Source organism: Agaricus bisporus (genome assembly GCF_000300575.1).
Source record: "Agaricus bisporus var. bisporus H97 unplaced genomic scaffold AGABI2scaffold_6, whole genome shotgun sequence".
Taxonomy (NCBI): Eukaryota; Fungi; Basidiomycota; class Agaricomycetes; order Agaricales; family Agaricaceae; genus Agaricus; species Agaricus bisporus.
Window position 1 is genome coordinate 1,680,778 of NW_006267369.1, and position 19,843 is coordinate 1,700,620.

General features: G+C 46.9%; 6 protein-coding genes across 6 annotated transcripts; 4 read left to right on the forward strand and 2 right to left on the reverse strand.

Moving 5' to 3' along the window:
* Positions 1–239: 239 nt before the first annotated feature.
* AGABI2DRAFT_143775 (hypothetical protein) lies at positions 240–6,175 on the forward strand (the record flags this gene model as incomplete). The annotated part of the gene is made up of 11 exons (XM_006462018.1): positions 240–404; positions 457–678; positions 729–1,574; positions 1,628–2,759; positions 2,808–4,913; positions 4,969–5,261; positions 5,457–5,471; positions 5,519–5,644; positions 5,694–5,895; positions 5,948–6,036; positions 6,137–6,175. 11 exons carry the CDS (start codon positions 240–242, stop codon positions 6,173–6,175), a joined length of 5,235 nt encoding a protein of 1,744 aa, XP_006462081.1.
* A 2,646-nt stretch (positions 6,176–8,821) lies between these two features.
* Positions 8,822–11,714, reverse strand: AGABI2DRAFT_206269 (hypothetical protein). Its single transcript, XM_006462019.1, has 5 exons — positions 11,427–11,714; positions 10,136–11,373; positions 9,198–10,083; positions 9,114–9,141; positions 8,822–9,053 (listed from the first exon to the last, which is right to left on the reverse strand). Exons 1-5 carry the CDS (start codon positions 11,709–11,711, stop codon positions 8,881–8,883), a joined length of 2,610 nt encoding a protein of 869 aa, XP_006462082.1. The 5' UTR covers positions 11,712–11,714; the 3' UTR covers positions 8,822–8,880.
* Positions 11,715–12,159: 445 nt separating this feature from the next.
* AGABI2DRAFT_193390 (hypothetical protein) lies at positions 12,160–15,831 on the forward strand. The gene is made up of 14 exons (XM_006462020.1): positions 12,160–12,274; positions 12,330–12,405; positions 12,458–12,486; positions 12,537–12,843; positions 12,902–12,913; positions 12,966–13,174; positions 13,236–13,494; positions 13,550–13,648; positions 13,703–13,712; positions 13,772–13,954; positions 14,012–14,254; positions 14,313–14,518; positions 14,568–14,696; positions 14,752–15,831. Exons 1-14 carry the CDS (start codon positions 12,171–12,173, stop codon positions 15,655–15,657), a joined length of 2,772 nt encoding a protein of 923 aa, XP_006462083.1. The 5' UTR covers positions 12,160–12,170; the 3' UTR covers positions 15,658–15,831.
* A 55-nt stretch (positions 15,832–15,886) lies between these two features.
* AGABI2DRAFT_71814 (hypothetical protein) lies at positions 15,887–16,727 on the reverse strand (the record flags this gene model as incomplete). The annotated part of the gene is made up of 3 exons (XM_006462021.1): positions 15,887–15,936; positions 15,997–16,327; positions 16,389–16,727. 3 exons carry the CDS (start codon positions 16,725–16,727, stop codon positions 15,887–15,889), a joined length of 720 nt encoding a protein of 239 aa, XP_006462084.1.
* Positions 16,728–16,883: 156 nt separating this feature from the next.
* Positions 16,884–18,280, forward strand: AGABI2DRAFT_118946 (hypothetical protein; the record flags this gene model as incomplete). Its single annotated transcript, XM_006462022.1, has 7 exons — positions 16,884–16,945; positions 16,998–17,107; positions 17,190–17,293; positions 17,371–17,483; positions 17,555–17,942; positions 17,993–18,146; positions 18,201–18,280. 7 exons carry the CDS (start codon positions 16,884–16,886, stop codon positions 18,278–18,280), a joined length of 1,011 nt encoding a protein of 336 aa, XP_006462085.1.
* Positions 18,281–18,451: 171 nt separating this feature from the next.
* On the forward strand, positions 18,452–19,800 carry AGABI2DRAFT_186144 (hypothetical protein). The gene is made up of 3 exons (XM_006462023.1): positions 18,452–18,936; positions 18,993–19,477; positions 19,534–19,800. Exons 1-3 carry the CDS (start codon positions 18,457–18,459, stop codon positions 19,586–19,588), a joined length of 1,020 nt encoding a protein of 339 aa, XP_006462086.1. The 5' UTR covers positions 18,452–18,456; the 3' UTR covers positions 19,589–19,800.
* The last annotated feature ends 43 nt before the right edge of the window (positions 19,801–19,843 follow it).

Sequence of the window (19,843 nt, forward strand, 5' to 3'; positions counted from 1 at the left end):
AAGCGGGTAACATTGTAGCGTAATAGTGATAAAAGTTGTCGTCTCGGTCCTGAATGTATGCGAATTGAGCCTGTTTTATGGATTTGTGGCATGTACAAATAATAATGGGGTTATTCACTCAAAGGTGATATGTATAACTAACAAGTACGTATTATTTGCTGAAGCGCGAAACAACTTCCCACGACGCGAGCCTAATTTATCACCTACGCATTCGAGTGGATGAACTTCCGTGACGACACATGAGCGATGCGAACGCGATCGAGGAAGACTATGTCGAGACGTCCGACGCTGAAGAACTTGAAGTGTTATACCCAGTCGTTGTGGAGGAACTCCTATCATCTTCACCAATCATAACACCAAAGCGTGGTCCTCAAGAGGATGGAAGTGATAGGAAACGCAGGAAGGTTAGTTTTTCGCTGTTCCAGTGTCTAGGGTTCGATATTCATATTCATCTAGCTCAGTCATACTACTTATGAGGAGTTCGTGTCTCCGTCTCGTGAACCTCCTTTGTTTATTCCATCGCAAACAAAGGATGTGGATGCGATACAAGTCTCAGCAGCAAATGAGGTCAAGATAGAAGTTCACAACCAACCCAGTCCTCGATCCTTGCATCAATTGGGCGCGTCTCAGCGCGTATCACTACCTGAAGCCACCGACGGCGATTCACTGCCCCACTTCGTGCGTTTGTGCATTTCTGCCCGAAGTTTGTAGATTAATGCTGTCTGTAGGCACGTCCTATCTCACCCCAACTCTTCACGCCAAAGGCCAGCTTTACGCGAGAAAGTCCACGTTTCGTAGCGGCGGATGATAGTCAGAAACTTTCGCAAGACGAGCTCGATCTAATCCGTCCAGAATTTTCATTACGTCTTCCAGCCCCCCTTGAACCAGTCGGGACATCCGAAATCAGTTCCAATAAGGACGATATTACTTCCACCTTTCTATCCCCATCTCCGCTCTCCTCACTTGATGGTATGCATTCCCAGGATGAGAACATTGTTAGTCCAGGGAGTTCGCAAAGGAATGCCTCATCACCGAATTCGACTACAGTTGACTTGGCAAATGTCGAAGACGAGGCTCTCACTCGATACCCTCTTCGTCGTCGACAGCCTAATCAATTGCATCCATATCGTTTCGACGAGTATGTATACAAGAGGGGCCTGAAAGACAACCCCGCTGCTTTCATTGATGTCCTTCGCCTTCGGAGGCGCCGTGGCAATCAACCGGAGGACCATTATGAAGAGGATGATTATGTACAAGAGGAGTCACAAGAACAAGTAGCTCAGAGTGAAGTTCAGCGAGAACATATTAGGTCCCCTCTAATGCCTGCTTTGCTTGGCCTAGTCGACCCTCTTTCCGATTCCGAAAGCGGATCAGATGATCTTGCGGAGGAAGCTCGTCGGATTGATAGGGATATGCGGAGAAGAAGGAAAGAAGAGGAGGCCAGACAGAAGGAGGCCAGAGAAGAGGAGCGGAGAGAGAGGGAAAAGCTAAAGGCGGCAAGAAAGGCTCAACGGAAACCCAAAAGTTTTCCAGCATTGGATGTTCCAGTCCGCCAGAATGGACCAGTACCGCAGGTCTGTAAAGCCAGAAAGTTGATGATCTGGGCTCACGACTCATCAATCCATAGAACCATGAAGTTCAAATTGTAAACACAGCGCGTCGAACACAATCACTGGCGCCGCTCAGTCCTCGATCTTCCTCTCCTACACCTACCACCCCTGCGGAGGATGTCAACGAGGGAGAAGAAACCCACGAGCGAAAGAAACCAAACGAACTACAAGCTCTACGGGACTACTTCATGGATGATTTTGCGATGGCTTCTGAGGAAGTTGATTCGAGAACCGCTGTTTCTGAACCTCCCCCATCCACAAAGACCGTCGAACTGGAGGACAATTCTTCTCCAAGTCCCGTGCAAGATAGTGACGGCAGTTTGAGCTCGGACTCTGACCAGGGCGACTTGTCCAGTGCTGATGATAAAAAATATCGTGAACTTTTCAAATTATATCCCCCTGGCATGGCTCGGGCACTTTTGAAGGGCGACAAGTTACAGAGCCGCCGGCGACACGATGCCGAAAGTCCAGTAGAAGAAGGCCCTTTACTCCCAGGGCAGTCGCGAGCTCGCCGAGCTGCCAATCCGAAGGACATCAGAGACATCCGAGGCGATTCAGACAGCGATGAAAGTGATGTTGAAAAAAGGTCAACGTTTTCGGCACCTTCGTCCAGCGGTAACAATCATGACTACATGGATTATGACATGAATAATACCTTGGAATCGCAAGCACAAGAAGTAGGGCGTGTCCGGACTCAGGGCTATCCTCAGAGCATCGCGCCGTCTTCATTCTCGGCGCCAGAGATCATCGAGATTTCCGACGATGAAAGCAGTAGTCATAGCTCAGAAGAGGAAGTCATGGACGAAGATGATCTTAACACTCTTCTCGGTGATGATGATGCCGGGATAGTGTATGATGCGGGACCCGGACATAATGCTGTAAAGGAAGAAAGTATGATTGATTGGATGTTATCGCGGACACGCATTGTTGGCTCTACTATCTCAAAACCCAGGACAGTTAAGCGTCGTCGACATCCATCTAAAAAAGGTACAAATCGAGTGGGTGGTGCCCGTAGTTTACAGTCCAATTCGAAAAGCCACGTTGCTGCCCGTAGTGCTCGCAGACCTGGAAAGGAGCGTCAGACACTTCTTTCCTTCGCCAATCATACTTCCGCAGGAAATTCAGGTTCTTCAAGTAATCATGCACAAGGTATGGCTCACGCTTTCGTGTAAATCAAGAGCTAATACCGAAGTCTAGTGAGATTGGCCCCCAATGCGATTGTCGTTGAAATACAGGGAGCGGAACGGAAAAGCTGGAAGGAAAGACATAAGGAACGCAGAGAACGCGCGAAGCGACAAGGTGTATATTCGATGGCGAACTCACATACGGCAGCGATTACGTCAGGAAAGTCGAAGAAGCTAATGAAGGTTACAATTGACCTCGACGACGACGACGAGTTTTATCGATCATTTGCGTCTCCAAACCAACCTTTGGAAGCTGGGTTCAACGCCAAGGGAAAAAGTAGAGCATCAATCTCACACAAATCATCCGATGATTTAGCAGATCAGCGAGTGTCCTCTCAGACTACGGGTAAATCCCGACCACGTCTCAAGAGACAGGGAGAACCAGTCCATCAATGTACGGTTGACATGGATGTAAAACCCTTGCAACCTGGCATTACATTCCATTCGGAAAGCTTTCTGAGAGAAGGCCATTTACATGCTCTCGTTAATACTCTTACACCTGACTCTTCCCCCTGCCGACCTGATCCAACATACCTTTGTCATATCAACATCAATTCCTCGATGGATTCGACGGTCTTTCTGCAGGAACTAGAACGGATTTTTGATGGGTTGTTGGCTTTCGTCTCTGAGATTCCATCCGATGGTTATGAAGAAAAGGTGAAGGACTGGAATGTCCTCATGCGGTCCGCCTGCAGACATATATCTTGGTTCTACCACCAGAATTTTGGAGAGAGCCGTGACCGCATCACATCATTCATCAAGGAGAGAGTATTTTCCGCTATATCAAAACTCCGGGAAATACCTTCTAGTTCGTTGAACAATACTGTTCTATCTCTTTGCTGGCTCTGTATTGAAGCGTCTGTTCGGTCCGGTCATCGTTATGGCTCTTCGAATTTATCAGAAGTGTGTCCAACCCATGCATCGGTGAGCCTGTTGGTTCACCATCTCGTTGGATATGGCCTTCGTAGGCCATATGAAGTCGTCAAGAAGAATCAAGTGCTTTGTGATGCAGAAACTCCATGTTATGCAGCTCAGATGTGGATCTGTCTGCTACATCTCCTCCTCGCCTGCGACCAGCAACTATCCGATGGAATCAGCAAGGGAACCTCATTTTGGGAGGAAATCCTTCACTACTATCAGAAATTTCCTCCGACTAATGCGTTTGACTTCGCAGAGAGCCTCTGGGAGATCATTTTTACTTCAATGGCACTGTCCCAATTTTCACTTTTGGGAGTTGTTGCCAGTGAACCTCATCTTTCACCGTCATGGGCAGTGGTTGCACGTGCAGTTAAACAAGTCCAGCTAGCACAAGGCAATAAAATCGGAGATATTTCCCCATCAATTCTACAGCAACGTGACAGCTACTTTTATATCGTGATATCTCGTTGCTACCATCTTTTGGACCGGTGGGGGTGGAAGATGGATCATTCGTTTGGAACGTTGACCCAGCTGATTGATGTCTTTCGAGCTCGCAATTTCGTGAACCTACATGGAGAAAAGGCCGATTATCCTGACTTCATGCTTGACGGCGACTGGAAACTTCTTTCACAATTCCATCCCGCAACGGATTCCGGTTTCACACTAATTCTAAAACTTCTTATGCGTGCGATTGAATCTAAGTGTCTCTCTGAGGCAGAGATCAGGAAGATGGTTTCACTCATTATTCCAGTGTCAAAATTCAAGACTGAAGAAAAAATCCCAGGTGTGGATGACCTGTCCCCAATATGTAACCGTTTTGCGGCCGTTGCGCTTGTCATTGGTGTTGATTCAACATATGCCACACGGATGATTAGGCTAGTGCGGAGCAGTATTAACTTTGAAGCATCAGATCCTACGACTCAGCTACTTTCCATTCGAGGTATCAAGCTCCTGATATCCCTTCTTATACACCGAAACGTACGCCTGCAGGAAGTCATAGGTTGGTTCGACGCAATTATAAACAATGTAGCGGTGCAGTTCAAAACCTTGCGTGCACCTGGGCCTGTGATCCAAACCAAGCAGGGTCATGATGTTAAAGCTCGAAATCATTCTCTTCTTGTCATGTTATTATATGCCACGGGGCGAGCAGCGATGGAAACATTCACCGCAAGAGCACAGTATCCGGATACCGCTATCCTTCGTAAGTTTTGTTTTTCGCTGACTTGTACGCACGTCCTTTGATATCTTTCGACTAGTCGCATTTAAACCCTTCCTTGAACCTGAATGCAGGAAGCTTATAGAAGAGGCGAGCTGTAGCATGGTCGAGATGCGACGTTTCATTGAAAGCTTCTTGAATGCTCGTTGTAAACTCTTGCCATTGCCGCCCGAGCCTATTATACCAACGACGCACGTGGACGATCCAGAAAGCCAGGATTATGACTTCGGTATTGATTTCGGCGATCCCGCGACTTTGGCACTATTGGGTGATCAAGAAAATGACTTTGCATCCATCAAAGAGACTGAAGTAGGCGTGAACCTTGTACATGATGTATGTTTTTACGGGTACTCGATTTCTCTCTCGCTGATGCCATACAAGATTGTATTCCCTTTATACTGGGCAGCGCAACGGAAGATACAGCGGTTTTGTGATTCCGCCACGAGTTTTGCAGTTGGCCATGATCTTCTGTGGACTTTGGATAGCTGGAGTCGCTGTCTCGTAGGATGCATGCATATTATCATTCAGCATGGCGCGTTGCCCGTAAGTTGAATTTGAATTCAAGATTCTTTCTCATCATAACTTCTTAGAACTGGGACTTTTGTTTGAAAGAAATCTCACAGTTGTGGCCTCGTATTCGCATCGGCTGGTTGAAAACCCGGGTGAAACTCGCCGTCTGGTTCGAGGTGCTCCGACATGACCCCTCTTATTATAGCGTAAGTTGGTTAATCGTGTATCAGCTCTTCTATTTGATCATGCAGGCAGTCAAAGAAGTCAGATTATCTTGAACTCCTCTTCGAGTCTCTTGCGATCCATGACATGACGGTTGAGCCTACTTTTTGGCGTCGCATAGTATTGCACGAATATAACAGCAATGCTTTCTTCAAGGATACTGCAACGACCTTGAGTTCATTTGAAAATGGAGACATTATTGATGGCAAAGGCTTTAGAAATGCGCTGCTGCAAGGTATGCATGCTCTCTGTCTTGTTTGTTGCTCACCTTTGTAATGCGATGTTAGTCCTTTTCGCGAATGTAGAGTCCAGCCTCCAGAATAACACGCCAGACTCGAGTGTTCAAATTGAACTCTGTCTCAAGTTCTTGTCCTCAGTGCGTAGTATCTCTCAGGTAACTATTCAACCCCTCTCCCCTTCTTTTCCTGCGCAAATTCATAATATGTATAAAAAGGATTTGACGAACCAATCTCAAGACGGAACCGAATACCATGCCTGGTGTAAACACATCGTGAATTTATTTGACAACTATCCTCGACTTAGACATCATCAACGCTTGTCGTTTGTATTGGATCTTATTTCTCGATTGTAATATATCATACTGTAGTACTAGTGGTTTTTTCTTCTTGGAGCATTCAATTGGAAATCTTTTTTCTTGGCTTTTTCCAGAATCCATAAAGTGCATGAGGGGGAGACAGGTAATCCTATTTTCGTTTGCTAAGGATGCTACGCATGAGCAGCTTACGGTCCTGAGTTCTAGGCAAGCTACCGAGAACCCAACAGCTTCTGTCGGAATGCAGCATCCACGACGCGAGAGTGTACACCACTTCCACTTACCCCCCAAAAAAACCTTCTTGATGAGAGGAGGATGTTCATTATAATAACAATGTATTTTATAAAAGCAATACATCTAGTAATAGAACAGAGGGGACGGATTCCGAAGTAGTCATGAAAATGGTCGTAGGGCATAGGGGTCATATAGCTTTGGTATGTTAGATATGTGTCGCAGGGAACTCGATCTGGAGAAATGTTACACAGAAGAGAAAGAGTCCAGTACTTCATTTAAAAAGTGCTGGACTGTTATACAGGAGGAGAAAACAATACAGAACTCGAATACCTCTTACGAAACGCTTATAAAGGAGAAAAACGAAAAAGAATTACCCAATAACAGTAGCTGAAGGATGATCAGTCGAAATAGTCCCATCCATCCCCTCCTTCCTCCCCGATTCCATAACACCAACACCATCCCCTCCTACCTCCCCATCTCCAACCTCAGGCACACCTGCCACCTTGACAACATTAACATGATTCTCTTTCTCCGGACTGACAGGTTCAACAACCGAAGACGCATCCGATACGGATACACTACGTCCCGAGATCGAATCACGTTGGAATGTAGGAGGACGTGAGATTGCGGCGTTAGTCTGAAGTGAGGAATTAGGCGATGTAGTCGTATTGGTATTCGTATTCGTAGTGGTAGCTGTAGCCGCTGTCGTCACAGACGATGAACTCGTCCTTGAGCTGAAAAACCCGCCTAGTCGAGAAAATGGAGCCGATGCCGTAGGCGTAGGTTGTACAACAGCAGGAGGCGACGAAGACAAAGATGAAGGTGAAGTCGCAGCAGAAGACGAAGGTTGCACCGCCGTATTCACAGCAGGAGCTTTCACCGTACTATCACCTCCCTTCCAAAGTTTAAATCCCCACCCCGAAGTAGTAGTAGTAGCAGCCGTGGTAACATTCTTCCTCCCCTCCTCCTCCCCACTCATCCCAAGTGGCGTAGGCGGTAACTTCAACGCCAACTCTTGTTGTTGTTGTTGTTGTTGTTGTTGTGATGATCCTCCCTTCTCACCAACCTGGTTTTCTTCAATAAAACCTCGCAGAGCCTGAACACATAATTCAGAAGCCTCTTTTCCTTCATTAGCTTCCGAAAGTTCTGCACGAGTATCCGATAACTCTTTCTTCAAACTCTCGACTTCTTTCTTCAACATTTCAATTTCCGGTGATGTTACAGGTGGGGTTATCGATGGAAGAGGAACATTCTCAGGTGTCGGTGGTGAATATTTAAACAGGGATCGTCGAGAACTAGATGGTGGAGCCAAGCCTGGATCATTCGGATTCGGGCTCAAATCCGGGAAAGCACTACCATCGACCGAGATCGAAGAAACCCGTCTATGTCCATTAGCATTAGATCTTCCAGTTAAAGGTGTGAATGACGCCCTCTTCGACGTAGGTGGTCCACTGAATCCAGGAATACTAGCACGAGATAAATCCAAAGGACCAGGAATAGCAGCACTCTGTCTCCGACTCTCAGTTTGCAATCGCATCAAACCTCGTCTAAAAAAAAGTATTTCAATTCATAAATCAAAGAAAGGAAAGTTAAAGAAATAGTGAACTGACCTGCTCTCCTCGACTTTATGCCTCAAAAGTGAAATATCATCTTCATCCTGTCTAATCTTCTTCTTCGCCTCACTCAACTCCTCTTCATAATCCGTAGCCTTCTCCGTCATCAACTGTAACGTATCTTGCAACGATGCCTCTCTCATAGTAGCACTATCCAACAACTTCAATAAGTCATTCCGTTCTTTAGTCATATCTTCTATCGTCTTCCTCAATTCCGCAACGATATGTGCTAGAACGTGTGGATCTAAGGATTCCAGCTGCTGCTGTGGTTGTTGTTGTTGTTGGTGGTGGTGTGATGGTGTTGGTAGTGGTGAATGTATGCTTGTAGAAGTACTAGTAGGTGTTCGTGGAGGAGAACTCTCAAGTTCAAGTTGTCGTTCAAGTTCCATACTAAGGTCAATAGAATAATGCTTCAACTCCTGCCCAACATCATCACCTCCAACCGATATAGTCGAATGTGGTTGTATGACTGGATCTGAAGGGGAGAACGAGGACATGGTTGGTGGTGGATAGTGGTCAAGATAGGGATGAGTTGGGGTCGGGGTGTTTCGAAACGTACTCAGTCCCTGGTACCGGAGTGCACTGCAACAACAACCCTTTATCACGTGTATAATGATCAAAAAACTGTTACATTTCTTCTAAGTACCTAGATTTCTTTCTTTTTCTTTCAATACAGTAAAAAACGTAAGTAACTCTCCCAATAATAAGCAAAACAAAAAACAAAAAAACACCATATACACCATCCAAAAGCAAAAATTTAACAAAACAAAAAAAAAGTTAAAAACACACAAAAAAAAAAGAGAGAGAAAACGAAACATTTCTACTCGGACGCGTGGGTCAATGGATCAATGCAAATGATACCATCTCTCTCGCTCCATGGATATCCCCAACGATGAACCCATTCACGTACAGCCGTAGCCAATCTATTACGCGAAGCGCCCCTAGAAGGATCTTGCGTCCCAGTATGCTTTTCTTCTCCAACAACCGCATAAGCTAGCAACAAAATCCATCAGTGTCATGTCTCTCAATTGAACAGTTCATGTAACAACGTACCTAAACCATAAAAGTGTTCCCTTTCCAACTACAAGATGATTAACACCCGCACATGAAACGAATTGATAATGATAGAAATCTCACCGAAAGTAAAAATTGTTCCAACACCTCCGTAGCCTCATTCGAATGCAAACCATGTAAATCAAGCATACACTCCGTCCTCTCCTCCGTCGTCAACTTGCCATCTCCAACATCCTTCCTCCCCACACCCAAAACAACACCCAAACCAGACCCACAAGGTCTCCCCCTCGCACTCCGGTCCCCAGGATCATCCGACCAACTTAAATCTCTCGCCCTCACAGCCTGTTCCGCCAAACTCGATCGTTCCCTAACTAATTTAGATGCCGCATTCGCCATCTCCGTTGACATTTTGGCATTCAGATCATGTCCTTCCCTACTAAACCTCTTGGCAGCAGCGCCATCTCCTCGTCTCCATGCATCAGCAGCACGAGACAAACAAGCATTCCTTGCCGCTCCCAACTGTAACGCACGTTGACGATAATTCATGTATAACTGATTGACAGCATCACCGGTAGGTAAAGTCGGTACCAAGGTAGGTGGATGAAGTTTTATACGTGGCGACGGTCGAGGAGCAACAATAGCCGATTGGTGATGCAAATTATCCGCGGCCGGGCCCATCACACGAGCCAGTTGAACGCCATTAATCTTGGGAGGAGCTGGTTTCTTGACAGCAGCTGCGAATCGTGTTCGTCCCGGATCATAATATCCTCCAGGTTTATTCATCCTCATAACATTTCCCTCATACCCAAGTACAGGGAACTCGTCAACGGGAGCGTGCATCTCGGGTGGACCATAGTGACTGGGTGGTCCTATATTCGCTCGGGACATCGCCACGTTCAAGTTTGCCACATCCACATCCTTGGGCAAATGGTGCAAAAACTCGCAAGCTTCATTTTTAGCACACATACCTCTCAACCAAAAGCGACACAAGGCGCGCTCCAAGTCATGACTATATAGAAATGCATCAGCGCACATGTAGAGTATGGAGACGGCAAACCAACCTGAAACGGCAGTCCGCGCGGAGGCATTCTCCAGCAACAAAATATCTGCAGACCCTATTACCCGATTGGGAAGGGCGGCCATTGGCATATCTCGGAGGAGCACCACGACCGGTCCCATTGCTATTGTTGTTGTGATATCCGCCTTTGACAGTGCCACGTATGGTTCCCCCGGTATCGCGTGATACCAGAGTGACACGATTGCCCATAGGCTGCATTCGTACTTGTGTAGGCGACGCTGGCTGTTGAGGTAAACCACGATCGATCAACCACGCCATCGCGTGCTCGAAATCGTATCCATTGGCGGCCAGAGCCTCTTCGAGCTCTGATGGGGCTAGTGTAGAGCCAAAGACGGAACTGAGAACATCAAAGGGCGTCATGCCATCTGTGAGAGCGGCGTTGGCTTCAACATCGTCGATGGGATCATTGTTTCCATTCGGGTTGAACGGCGAATAGCCGTACTCGTATGGAGGTTGAGTTGCCATATGAGTGAGCTCTGACTCTTCTGGCGGTGATACGGACCACTGATTATCAAAGTCGGAAACGGTAATGGAATGGAACGGGGCTGGCAGCTGGCCATTGTTAGTGAAGGGATCATAGGGATCGGGATCTTCGCCTTCGTCTTCGTCTTCATCGGGGCGGACAAAGGAGCGCAAAGATGAGCTGGGGGTGAGTGCCCTTGGAGCGGAAGTGGACTGATCTGCTATGAGTGGCGCGGCGATGGCGAGATTGGAGGTGGCGCGTGGGGAGTTGTGAGCCCACATGTCTGGAGAAGGCGTGTCGGCACGAAGAAGTGAGCCAGGTTGAGAAGAAGCTGAAGAAAGCGGCCTTGGGATGGGTCTGAATTCTGAAGCTTTGGCATTGAGAGAACGAGAGGTGAGCAAAGGAGAGGCTGGAAGACTGGCAGTCCATTGGGCCTGTGCTTGAGTGGCTTGAGCGTGGGCCAAGATAGGGGACGATGAGGGAGAATAATCGCTCTTTGGGGACATGTATGACCTTGGCTCGCCGTTTGCGAGTGGGGAGGTGGCAGGGGTGTGAGGGCGACGATGTGACCAGGCAAGGGGAGAAGGTGGGGCGGAAGAGGGCGTGTCTGGGCGTGCAGGGTGGAGACGGGCCGAGTGAGATGACGCCCGGGAAGAAGGACGGGAAATGGGACGACGCGTTGGCGTCAAAAATACAAATGGGACGCCAGCGACGTCGTCGCGGTGCTTGTGCATGAGGTCCAGCACAGACTCTTCGAGCTGTTGAATATCTGTTCAGGACACAATGTTTAGGCCTACGTGGAGATACTGACTGATTGATTGTCTAGACTGTAGGTGGCCTTGAGCAGCGCCTTGAGCTCGTCTTCCTTTTCGTCTGTGAGCAGAGAAACGACCTTTGCGACAAAGGAAGACGGAACGCGGCCGAGGTCGTCTGTGCCGGTGTCTGAATCATGAGTGTCGGCTGGTTTGTGTTGGCGCGCGACGGCGGCGAGCTGAGCTCTTGTGTGGGGAAACTTGAGGGTGGCAGAGTCGTGTGCGTGTGGTGTCTCTGTCGGAAAGAGGGGCGTGTAAGAGGAAGGGACGGCGAGGGTAGCCATTGGACTATTTCACGGCTGAGGAGGACTCTGGCTCTGGGCTACCCCCGTGGGAGCTTCTCGCACGGCATTCCAACAAGTCATGATGGCCGGGCAAGTCATACTGTCATACAACACCAAGGGCCGGCCGTCCGAGGAGACACTACGACGCTGACAAAGTAGAGCGAAAACGTAGGAAATGCTGTTCTTCATCTTATTTCGGGAGCAAAGTGTTTCCGACGTAGTCAAACGAAAAGCCGCCCTACAAGTACGAAAGTGAGATACTCGTGTCTATATCCGAAATCGGGATCACGATACGGTACTTGTGTTGTTAAATACATGCGAGATAATATTGAGAGTGCGTAGGGGAAGTAGGGGCACAGCCACGGGTAATCGGGCCGGGCATCTCCAGGGCTGCCGAGTAATGAATCATGATAATGCTTAATACTTGCCTCGTCTCCATCTTTGCTTCAGACCGCCATCATGTCCACTCCCCGCTTCGACCCCCGCCCCGACCTTCCCCCCGACAGCCAGATAAAAAAGCGCAGAAAAGGCGCCACCCGCCTTAGCTGTGCTGAATGTCGTCGGTGCGTTCTTCCTTGTTATTACTTCCCATCCTACCGCTCACTCGCCGCCCCCCAGCTTAAAGCTGCGCTGCGACAGACAAGTCCCTTGCGGTTCATGCGTCAAACGTGGCTGCGGTGCCATCTGTCCAGACGTACGTCCTGCCTTCCTCGCAACCGCCACACGGCCTCTCACCGCTTCCACAGGGCTCTTTGACCACTGGCCAGGGAAACCGGTAAGTCCGCGCCCCTGAAACCACCATTCGCACCTTACGAAATATACCAGATTCGTTCTGGCCTCGACCCAAGAACTCCATGAAAAGATATCCGAACTTGCCAACCGTGTCCGAGATTTGGAGGACGGTCTTCGTAGTTCACATTCTCAGCTGTCAAACGATACACATCCTCTGTTGTCAGAAGATCTCCTCAAAATCAAGGCTCCCTTGCAAAGAGAACCAGCTTCTCTCAGGAACTCGGCCACCTTGACCTCCAAAGAGGACGAACACAATCCAGATGTCGTCGATGCCTTTGGATCTTTAGCCATCAACCTTTCGGGGAAATCAAGGTACTATGGTCACATCGCAAATTCAGTGGTACGTGTCACAGCTCTCTCTCTCTCTCGTTCTTCATATCTAATCCGTTACCCTTCAGTATTTCCTACAGGCAAGTGCTGATCAAGCCCTGCTTTACAGCAAAAATCTGACACCTCGCGCAGAATGAAGAGGAAGAGGAAGAACAGGATGAAATAACCGCCAGTCTCCAATCGGTGCTACCATCTGAAATCCTCAAAATGGCTGCCACGATGCCTATCTCAAATATTGCCCTGGGTGATGCCACCAGCCTTCAAAACCTGCTTTGGTATCTCCCTGAAATGTCAACGGCGCATGAGCTGCGCACTATCTATTATACCCACGCTGCCTGGATGTGAGAATTCCCTTCTTTAAAAACTTCCTCCCTTCTCTAGATGCTTACCCGCTGCCGCAAGGTATAATCCCATTTCCATAGATGACTTCGATACCCAAGTTTATAGTATATTCGAGTCCGGCGCACATTCTATCGCCGAAGATCCAGTATTTCCCCACAAGCTTTCTCTGATGTTTATAGTGCTCGCCATCGGTTCCCTGATGAATACCTCTCTTCCCGCCTACAGCTTGGAAGCGGAGAAGTATCATCAATTGGCCCGAGCGGCACTTTTCCACACTTCTATATTTGATGCTCCCACCATTCACGCTGTCCAAGCTTTGGTGCGTCTTCTGTTAAGATAACTTGCAAGGTAAACTGATGTGCGGCGTATTGCAGTACCTCATGACCTACTATCTGTTTTTAGCTGATCGGCATGGGACTGCTTCGGGAGCTAGATGGGCGATAATGGGGATTGCAGTCAAATTGGGACAAAGCGTGAGTCTCAGTGACTAATTTCCCTCTTTCCAACCGCTCACCCATGTCAAATAGATTGGGCTACGTAAGGCTATATTGCCCTTGACCCATGTTTTCATCGAAGCTGACATTTCATTGTTACAGATAGAGATAGCGGACGTTGGAAGGTCGATCATCTTGAGACACAACGACGGCGTGAGCTCTTTTGGGAGCTATTCACTTATGATTCTTGGCAATGCTTGACGTTTGGTCGCCCGCCATCCTTCGCCCTCCCGCATATTGACACTAAGCAACCTCATCTCGGTGATACGTCTGATGAACAAGCTTGTGAGTGCCACAATTGATCTGTCGACATCATGACGACTTAATAATCTGATTGTATAGTCCACTCATGGAAGCATCGGTTCACGTCAGAATGCATGAACCTGTTACACGATCAGGCCTTTGGTGCCAAGATGCCAACTTACGCGACTGTTCTCCAACTGGACAGAAAGATGCGGGCTTTTCCTGTCCCCTCGGTTTTGCAGGTGGCTGGATTTGGAAGTTCAGAGTCTAGACCCGGAGGTTATCCTGACACTATCATGCTTACCTTGCAGAGGCATATCGTGCTTGCTATCCGTGAAATGAGTAAGAACTCTTGGAAATCATTGATATATTGATCTTAATCTGATGGTTCCTTTCATAGATTTATTATACCTTCACCGAAGCTTTTTCGCCCGCGCCATTAGTGACCATCCTAAAGACCCTCTTGGCAGTCCTTATGGAACTTCAGTTATCGCAGCCTATCGTAGCGCAGGATCACTCGTGGCGTTGATGAGGAATCTGTATTCCCAACTTCAGGCACCTAGCGAAAGGATATGGTTTTTGTGGACGCACATGTTTTCTTGCTCTGTAAGTATCCCTCTCTAAATGCGGGGAGTTTCATTCTTATTTCGGTTAGATTGTACTTGGATCCATTGTGACGCGGTGTCCGTCTATGAGTTTGGCGCCTTCTGCACTTTTGCAATTGGATTCGGCCTGCGAACTCTTTTCCAAAACTGCACCTGGGTTCCGAGCCACGAAAGTTCTGGTAAGTTGCCTGTCTTGGCCTTTGGTAACACTTGGCTTACATTTATGTTTCTCAGAGGATTATGCTTCATTTGCAACAAAAGGCGCATTACGCCCTTGATGAATTTAGGCGAGGCAATGCTCCGAATATCAGCCGATATCCTGGTTCTGACCCCGTCACTCCCGACACTGACAACGATGAACTTGCGATACTTGGAGGCAAGACAAGATTGGTTGGGAAAGTCGAACCTACATCACCTCAATTACTTGAACGATCACCGAATTCACATAACCCTATTGTTCCCCTACCGTTGTCGCCTGCGATGCAAACGAATATGGACCCGAGTGTAGTTGAGTATTTGCAATCGTTTGGACCTGCGGGTGGAGGACATGCGTCGTCGGTATCGGTATCGGGAGGAGGTCCTGTGTCGGCAGCGTCGAGGATTAGTCCGTATTCGGCTACGTTTAATGATGTGGATTTGTCGCCTGTTTCTGCTTATGGGATGACGGCGATGAATACTTCTGGGTATCAACAAGACGGGTCGACTTCGTTTACTGCTGGTCCTTCGCAAACAATGCATTCTCAATCACAATCACAGCAACAGCAACAACTACCACAACAACAATCGCAATCGCAAAATTCTTTACGACACGCGATGAATCCTACAGTACGCGATGTTACAATGGGACCCATACACACTAGTACAGCAGCACCCAACACCACTTCGAATAATAGACCATCGGCATCGCAAGCGCAATCGGTGAATGCGTTCCCGCAGTATTTCTCGGTGTTTGATTATGGGAATAATAGTATGATGAATGGGTCGTATGGTGCTGCTACGACGACGACACCAACAACAACGGGGGGAGTGCCACTTTTGGAGACGCCGAGTCCTTCTGGGGGACAGAGACGGGCTTCGGGTTCTCCGGAAGGGAATATGTTGACGACTTGGTCGGATTTTGTTACTATGCAGATGGCTTAGATTTCTTGGAAAAAAAGTGCCTGTGCTATCTATCTTCTTCTACTGTTTCCGGAGTGTGTTAATATCTTTTTTTTAATTCGTTTTTGAAACCCCCTGTGCTGTATCTGTTGTATCTGACTGTCTGAAATTCGTATATCTATGTTACAAACGAATATATATAATTTGGTCTTGAGCGTAAAATAAACATATTATTTGAGGATATGATATGTCGTAATGAATGCAATGCATTTCAGACGCGGAATCTAAGATATGCCATGAGAAGGGCGGAACAACCGGTGACTTGTTACAATGTCAGTTTGATTCTTCGCAAAAAAAGTGGGAAGGGAGGAAAGAACACACCGAAACCAACAAGATATTGCAATGTTGTCGCCTTGGACGCCTGGATATTCGTCTTCAAATTCGCAATTTCCTGTTCGATCCTCGTATCCACCTCTTTGATCTTGAGTTCTTGTCGACTACTCTCCTCCCGCATACGACCTTTTTCGAGATTAAGATCTAAACGAACGCCTGCTTGGGTACGTGTAATTTCTTCTCTGAGTCGACGTTTGAGTCTTTCAACTTCGACTACGAGACGTTCGTTTTCGGTTTTGATCATCGACAAGTCATTCTTGGCCATCAATTGGAGTTCGGATTTGGATTGTGCGAAATCGACTTGTTGGGTGTATTGATGCTTTTTAGGTTTAAAATATAAGATGTAGATAAATTATATATAGAGTGTAGGATCACTGAACTTTTTCTTGGGCGGCTTTGGTGACGACGTTACTGGTCATGTTGCGGATGGCTTCGTCGATGACTTCGGCCATGGCGGTCATGATGCCTTCAGCTTGTTCACGTTTGAGTCCTTCACGTTCTAGACGTTGGACAAAGTGATGGGTATCGAAATGAAAGTCTTGACGTTTAGAAGTGCTGGCGAATGAGCGGGCGGTGGATATGGATCGTCTTGAATTGGAGAGGAGGCGTAGTCCTATTGCTAGGTTGTTGGAAGGAGGAGGAGGAGGAGGAGTAGCGCGGGTGAGGGTGCGGGAGGCGAATGATAATAATGGACGAGTGGATAGAATAGATATTGGCATGGTTATGGTTGTGGTAGAAGTTGGAGGAGAGATTGAGCATGAGGAAACGGAACAGCATTGCCATCAGTGCGGCTTTACCGGAGCAGAGCAAGCTTGCACAAATAGATCATTTCTGAAATCTGAAATACTTCCGCAAAGTAACACAACGCACCACTCATGCAAAGCGACGATGTTATCTGGTCAGTCATAAATCAACAGTTTTGTTCTTACAAAGTCAAGTGAGTGTCACCCCGTAACATGAAAATTAAAGTAATCTAATACAACTCGTAGGACAACAACGCAAAATTTTTGTCGAAATGAGTATAATGTAACGGGACTGTGTAATCGCCAATCCTGTCCTCTGGCCAACTCGCGATATGCTACCGTACGTGAAAACGACGGTGAGTTTGAAAAGATGTCTAGCTATGCTATCATCGACCACCATCCCACATCTCCCACTCAAACAAACTCTTTGCCATTTAGGTATATTGTACCTCTATGTGAAGACTATAGAACGTGCACATTCACCTGCAAACATGTGGGAACGAATAAAATTGTCAAATAACTATTCCAAAGCTTTGGAACAGGTGCTCAATTGTTTTTTTTTTACATCTCAATATTCGCTGACACTCCAAGTCTACTTTTTTTTTCTCTCACTTACTAGATTGACGCAGAACTCATCCACTGGCCCAATTTCACCATTCACAAATGCAAACAACGTATAACCAAAATCACTCAATATCTTATCAAAATGCGTCGACTAAAACTTCGACAACAGTACGAATCTCGTTTTGTCTTTCTTTCATGCCAAATTTTCTCAAACTTGCTTTTTTCTCTTTCTTTTCTAGACCGAAACTTATCGGAATCAAGAAAAAATTAGACCGTCGTGAAGCAACACGAGAACGTAAAGCTCTTTCTGCAGCTCATCTCGAACGGTCAATCGAAAAAGAACTTCTCGAACGCTTAAAATCAAAAGCCTATGGTGATGCACCGCTTAATGTTAACGAGAGCGTATGGCAAGCTATACTGGATCGTGAACGAACAGGTAAGAATAAAGAGTTGGAAGTAGAAGGGGAGGATGGTTTGGATATGGAGGCCGATGAGACAGATGAGAAAGAATGGGATGAGAATGAAGAGGAATTGGAGGATGAAGAGGAGGATTGGGGAGATAGAGAGTTTGTGAGCGATTTGAGTGGGGAAAGTGATGATGATGGTTTGAGTGATCTTGAACAGGCTGTAAGTCATATCCTACCCCACGCCCGATACTTGCCTCATAATCTCAACAGAACGATGGTTCCGAGCAGTCCGAAGAAGAATCAGACGAAGAGGAAGAACATTCGGACGCTTCCCCTAAGAAAAAGACAGCACTAGGCAAACGGAAAGCAGCTTCACAACCGTCGAAACCAACACCTCGCAAACGACCAGAAAAGAAAGCCAAAAGTGCGTTCTGTTCATTCTTATTTAATTCTTCCCGGCCCTTACATGTATGTCAAGGAGGACCTCATGTGGAAGTGGAGTACGAGCACGAGATGGAGAGTGTACCGCTCACAAAATCTGCTTTGGCAAGTTGGTAGCATGTTTAGGTACGAGACAACTGCGAGATATATCCATCAAAACGCCAAATTTGCGAACGAGTGAACTTTTTCCCTTCCTAACACATCACATGAGAAAATCTTCGCCGATCAAGTTAAAAAACGAATGCTTATCAATTTTTCCCTCAGCTTATCCTCTTCTTCTTCCCTTCACCAATATGCCACAAACACTCCGAGTAGCAGTTTCCCAATCTCATACTCTCTCAACCACATCCGCTACTCTCTCCGCTCTCGAACAAACCGTCAAATCTGCCAAACTTCAAAACGACATTGATCTCATTCTCTTCCCTGAAGCTTATCTAGGAGGTTATCCTCGTGCAGCTTCTTTTGGAGCTACAGTCGGTTCCAGGTCTCCTCAAGGCCGTGAACAATTTCTACATTATTTCAAGGATGCTGTGGATTTAGGTGATACACCTCAAGGTGCCGGACGACTTTGGATTGAAAAACGACTTGAGATGCCTAGTTCCGGTGATGTGAGAGGGGATGGTACGAGGGAGGTGTTGGAGAGGATTGCGAAAGAGACGGGCGTTTTTGTTGTTACTGGATTAATGGAACGATCTGGTGGGACCCTGTATTGTGCGGTCGTGTACGTTTGTCCACGACTAGGTATCGTGGGTAAACGTAGGAAAGTTATGCCAGTATGTGATCTAATCTCTCTCACCGGAAAAAACAAAAGTATGAATTCCAAATTTAGACTGCTAGCGAACGTCTTATATGGGGTCAAGGTCAACCCTCCTCCCTCCGAGCAATAACCACAACCATCAAAGGAGTCCAAATAACCCTAGCAGCAGCCATCTGTTGGGAAAACTACATGCCCCTCCTCCGCCAATCCCTCTACTCCCAAAACGTCAATCTCTACTTGGCTCCCACGGCAGACGGTAGAGACACTTGGTTATCTCTAATGCAAACCGTCGCAATCGAAGGAAGGTGTATAGTCCTAAGTGCAAATCAATGCTATACCAAAGATGATTTACCGGAATGGATCACGCAACAAGAGAAAGATGCTTTTGATGCGGACGAACCTATTTCGAGAGGGGGTTCTTGTATTATTACGCCTATGGGAAAAGTGCTAGCTGGTCCGTTGTGGAATGAAAAAGGTGGATTGTTGTTTGCGGATGTCGATTTTGATGATTGTATTAGAGGAAGATTGGATCTTGATGTTGCTGGAAGTTACTCAAGGTATGTTGATGAAATTGCAACTTTGGATCTACTGTTAATAACCACTTTACCTGCAGGAATGATGCATTCAAGTTGACCGTAGAAGGATTGGACCTCAGCCCCCCGGTGTAAGAAATCATCGAATAAATATTCAATGAAACCCAAAGGAACATGTATGGGCTTTCGACAAGGAAAAGGACAAGGAAAAAGAGCTTGCATAACGAGTATAAACAGACTGTAAGATATACGTATATATATACAAAACAAATTCACTACTATATCGCGAAAAAAGGCACGAGCAAGTGGGAAAAAAAGCTTCGGATAAAAGTGTATTACAGACATGTAAGATATATGACGAGAAGGGTAAGTGTGAAAGAAGGTGAATAG

Coding starts and splice junctions, on each gene's coding strand:
- AGABI2DRAFT_206269 (XM_006462019.1), bottom strand. CDS start 11,711: ATGGCTACCCTCGCCGTCCCTTCCTCTTACACGCCCCTCTTTCCGACA. Junction 11,374..11,426: donor ACAGTCTAGACAATCAATCA/GTCAGTATCTCC, acceptor GATATTCAACAG/CTCGAAGAGTCTGTGCTGGA. Junction 9,142..9,197: donor TGGAACAATTTTTACTTTCG/GTGAGATTTCTA, acceptor ATCATCTTGTAG/TTGGAAAGGGAACACTTTTA.
- AGABI2DRAFT_193390 (XM_006462020.1), top strand. CDS start 12,171: ATGTCCACTCCCCGCTTCGACCCCCGCCCCGACCTTCCCCCCGACAGC. Junction 13,495..13,549: donor TTCACGCTGTCCAAGCTTTG/GTGCGTCTTCTG, acceptor GGCGTATTGCAG/TACCTCATGACCTACTATCT. Junction 14,519..14,567: donor CGCACATGTTTTCTTGCTCT/GTAAGTATCCCT, acceptor TATTTCGGTTAG/ATTGTACTTGGATCCATTGT.
- AGABI2DRAFT_186144 (XM_006462023.1), top strand. CDS start 18,457: ATGCCACAAACACTCCGAGTAGCAGTTTCCCAATCTCATACTCTCTCA. Junction 18,937..18,992: donor AACGTAGGAAAGTTATGCCA/GTATGTGATCTA, acceptor TTCCAAATTTAG/ACTGCTAGCGAACGTCTTAT. Junction 19,478..19,533: donor GTTGCTGGAAGTTACTCAAG/GTATGTTGATGA, acceptor CTTTACCTGCAG/GAATGATGCATTCAAGTTGA.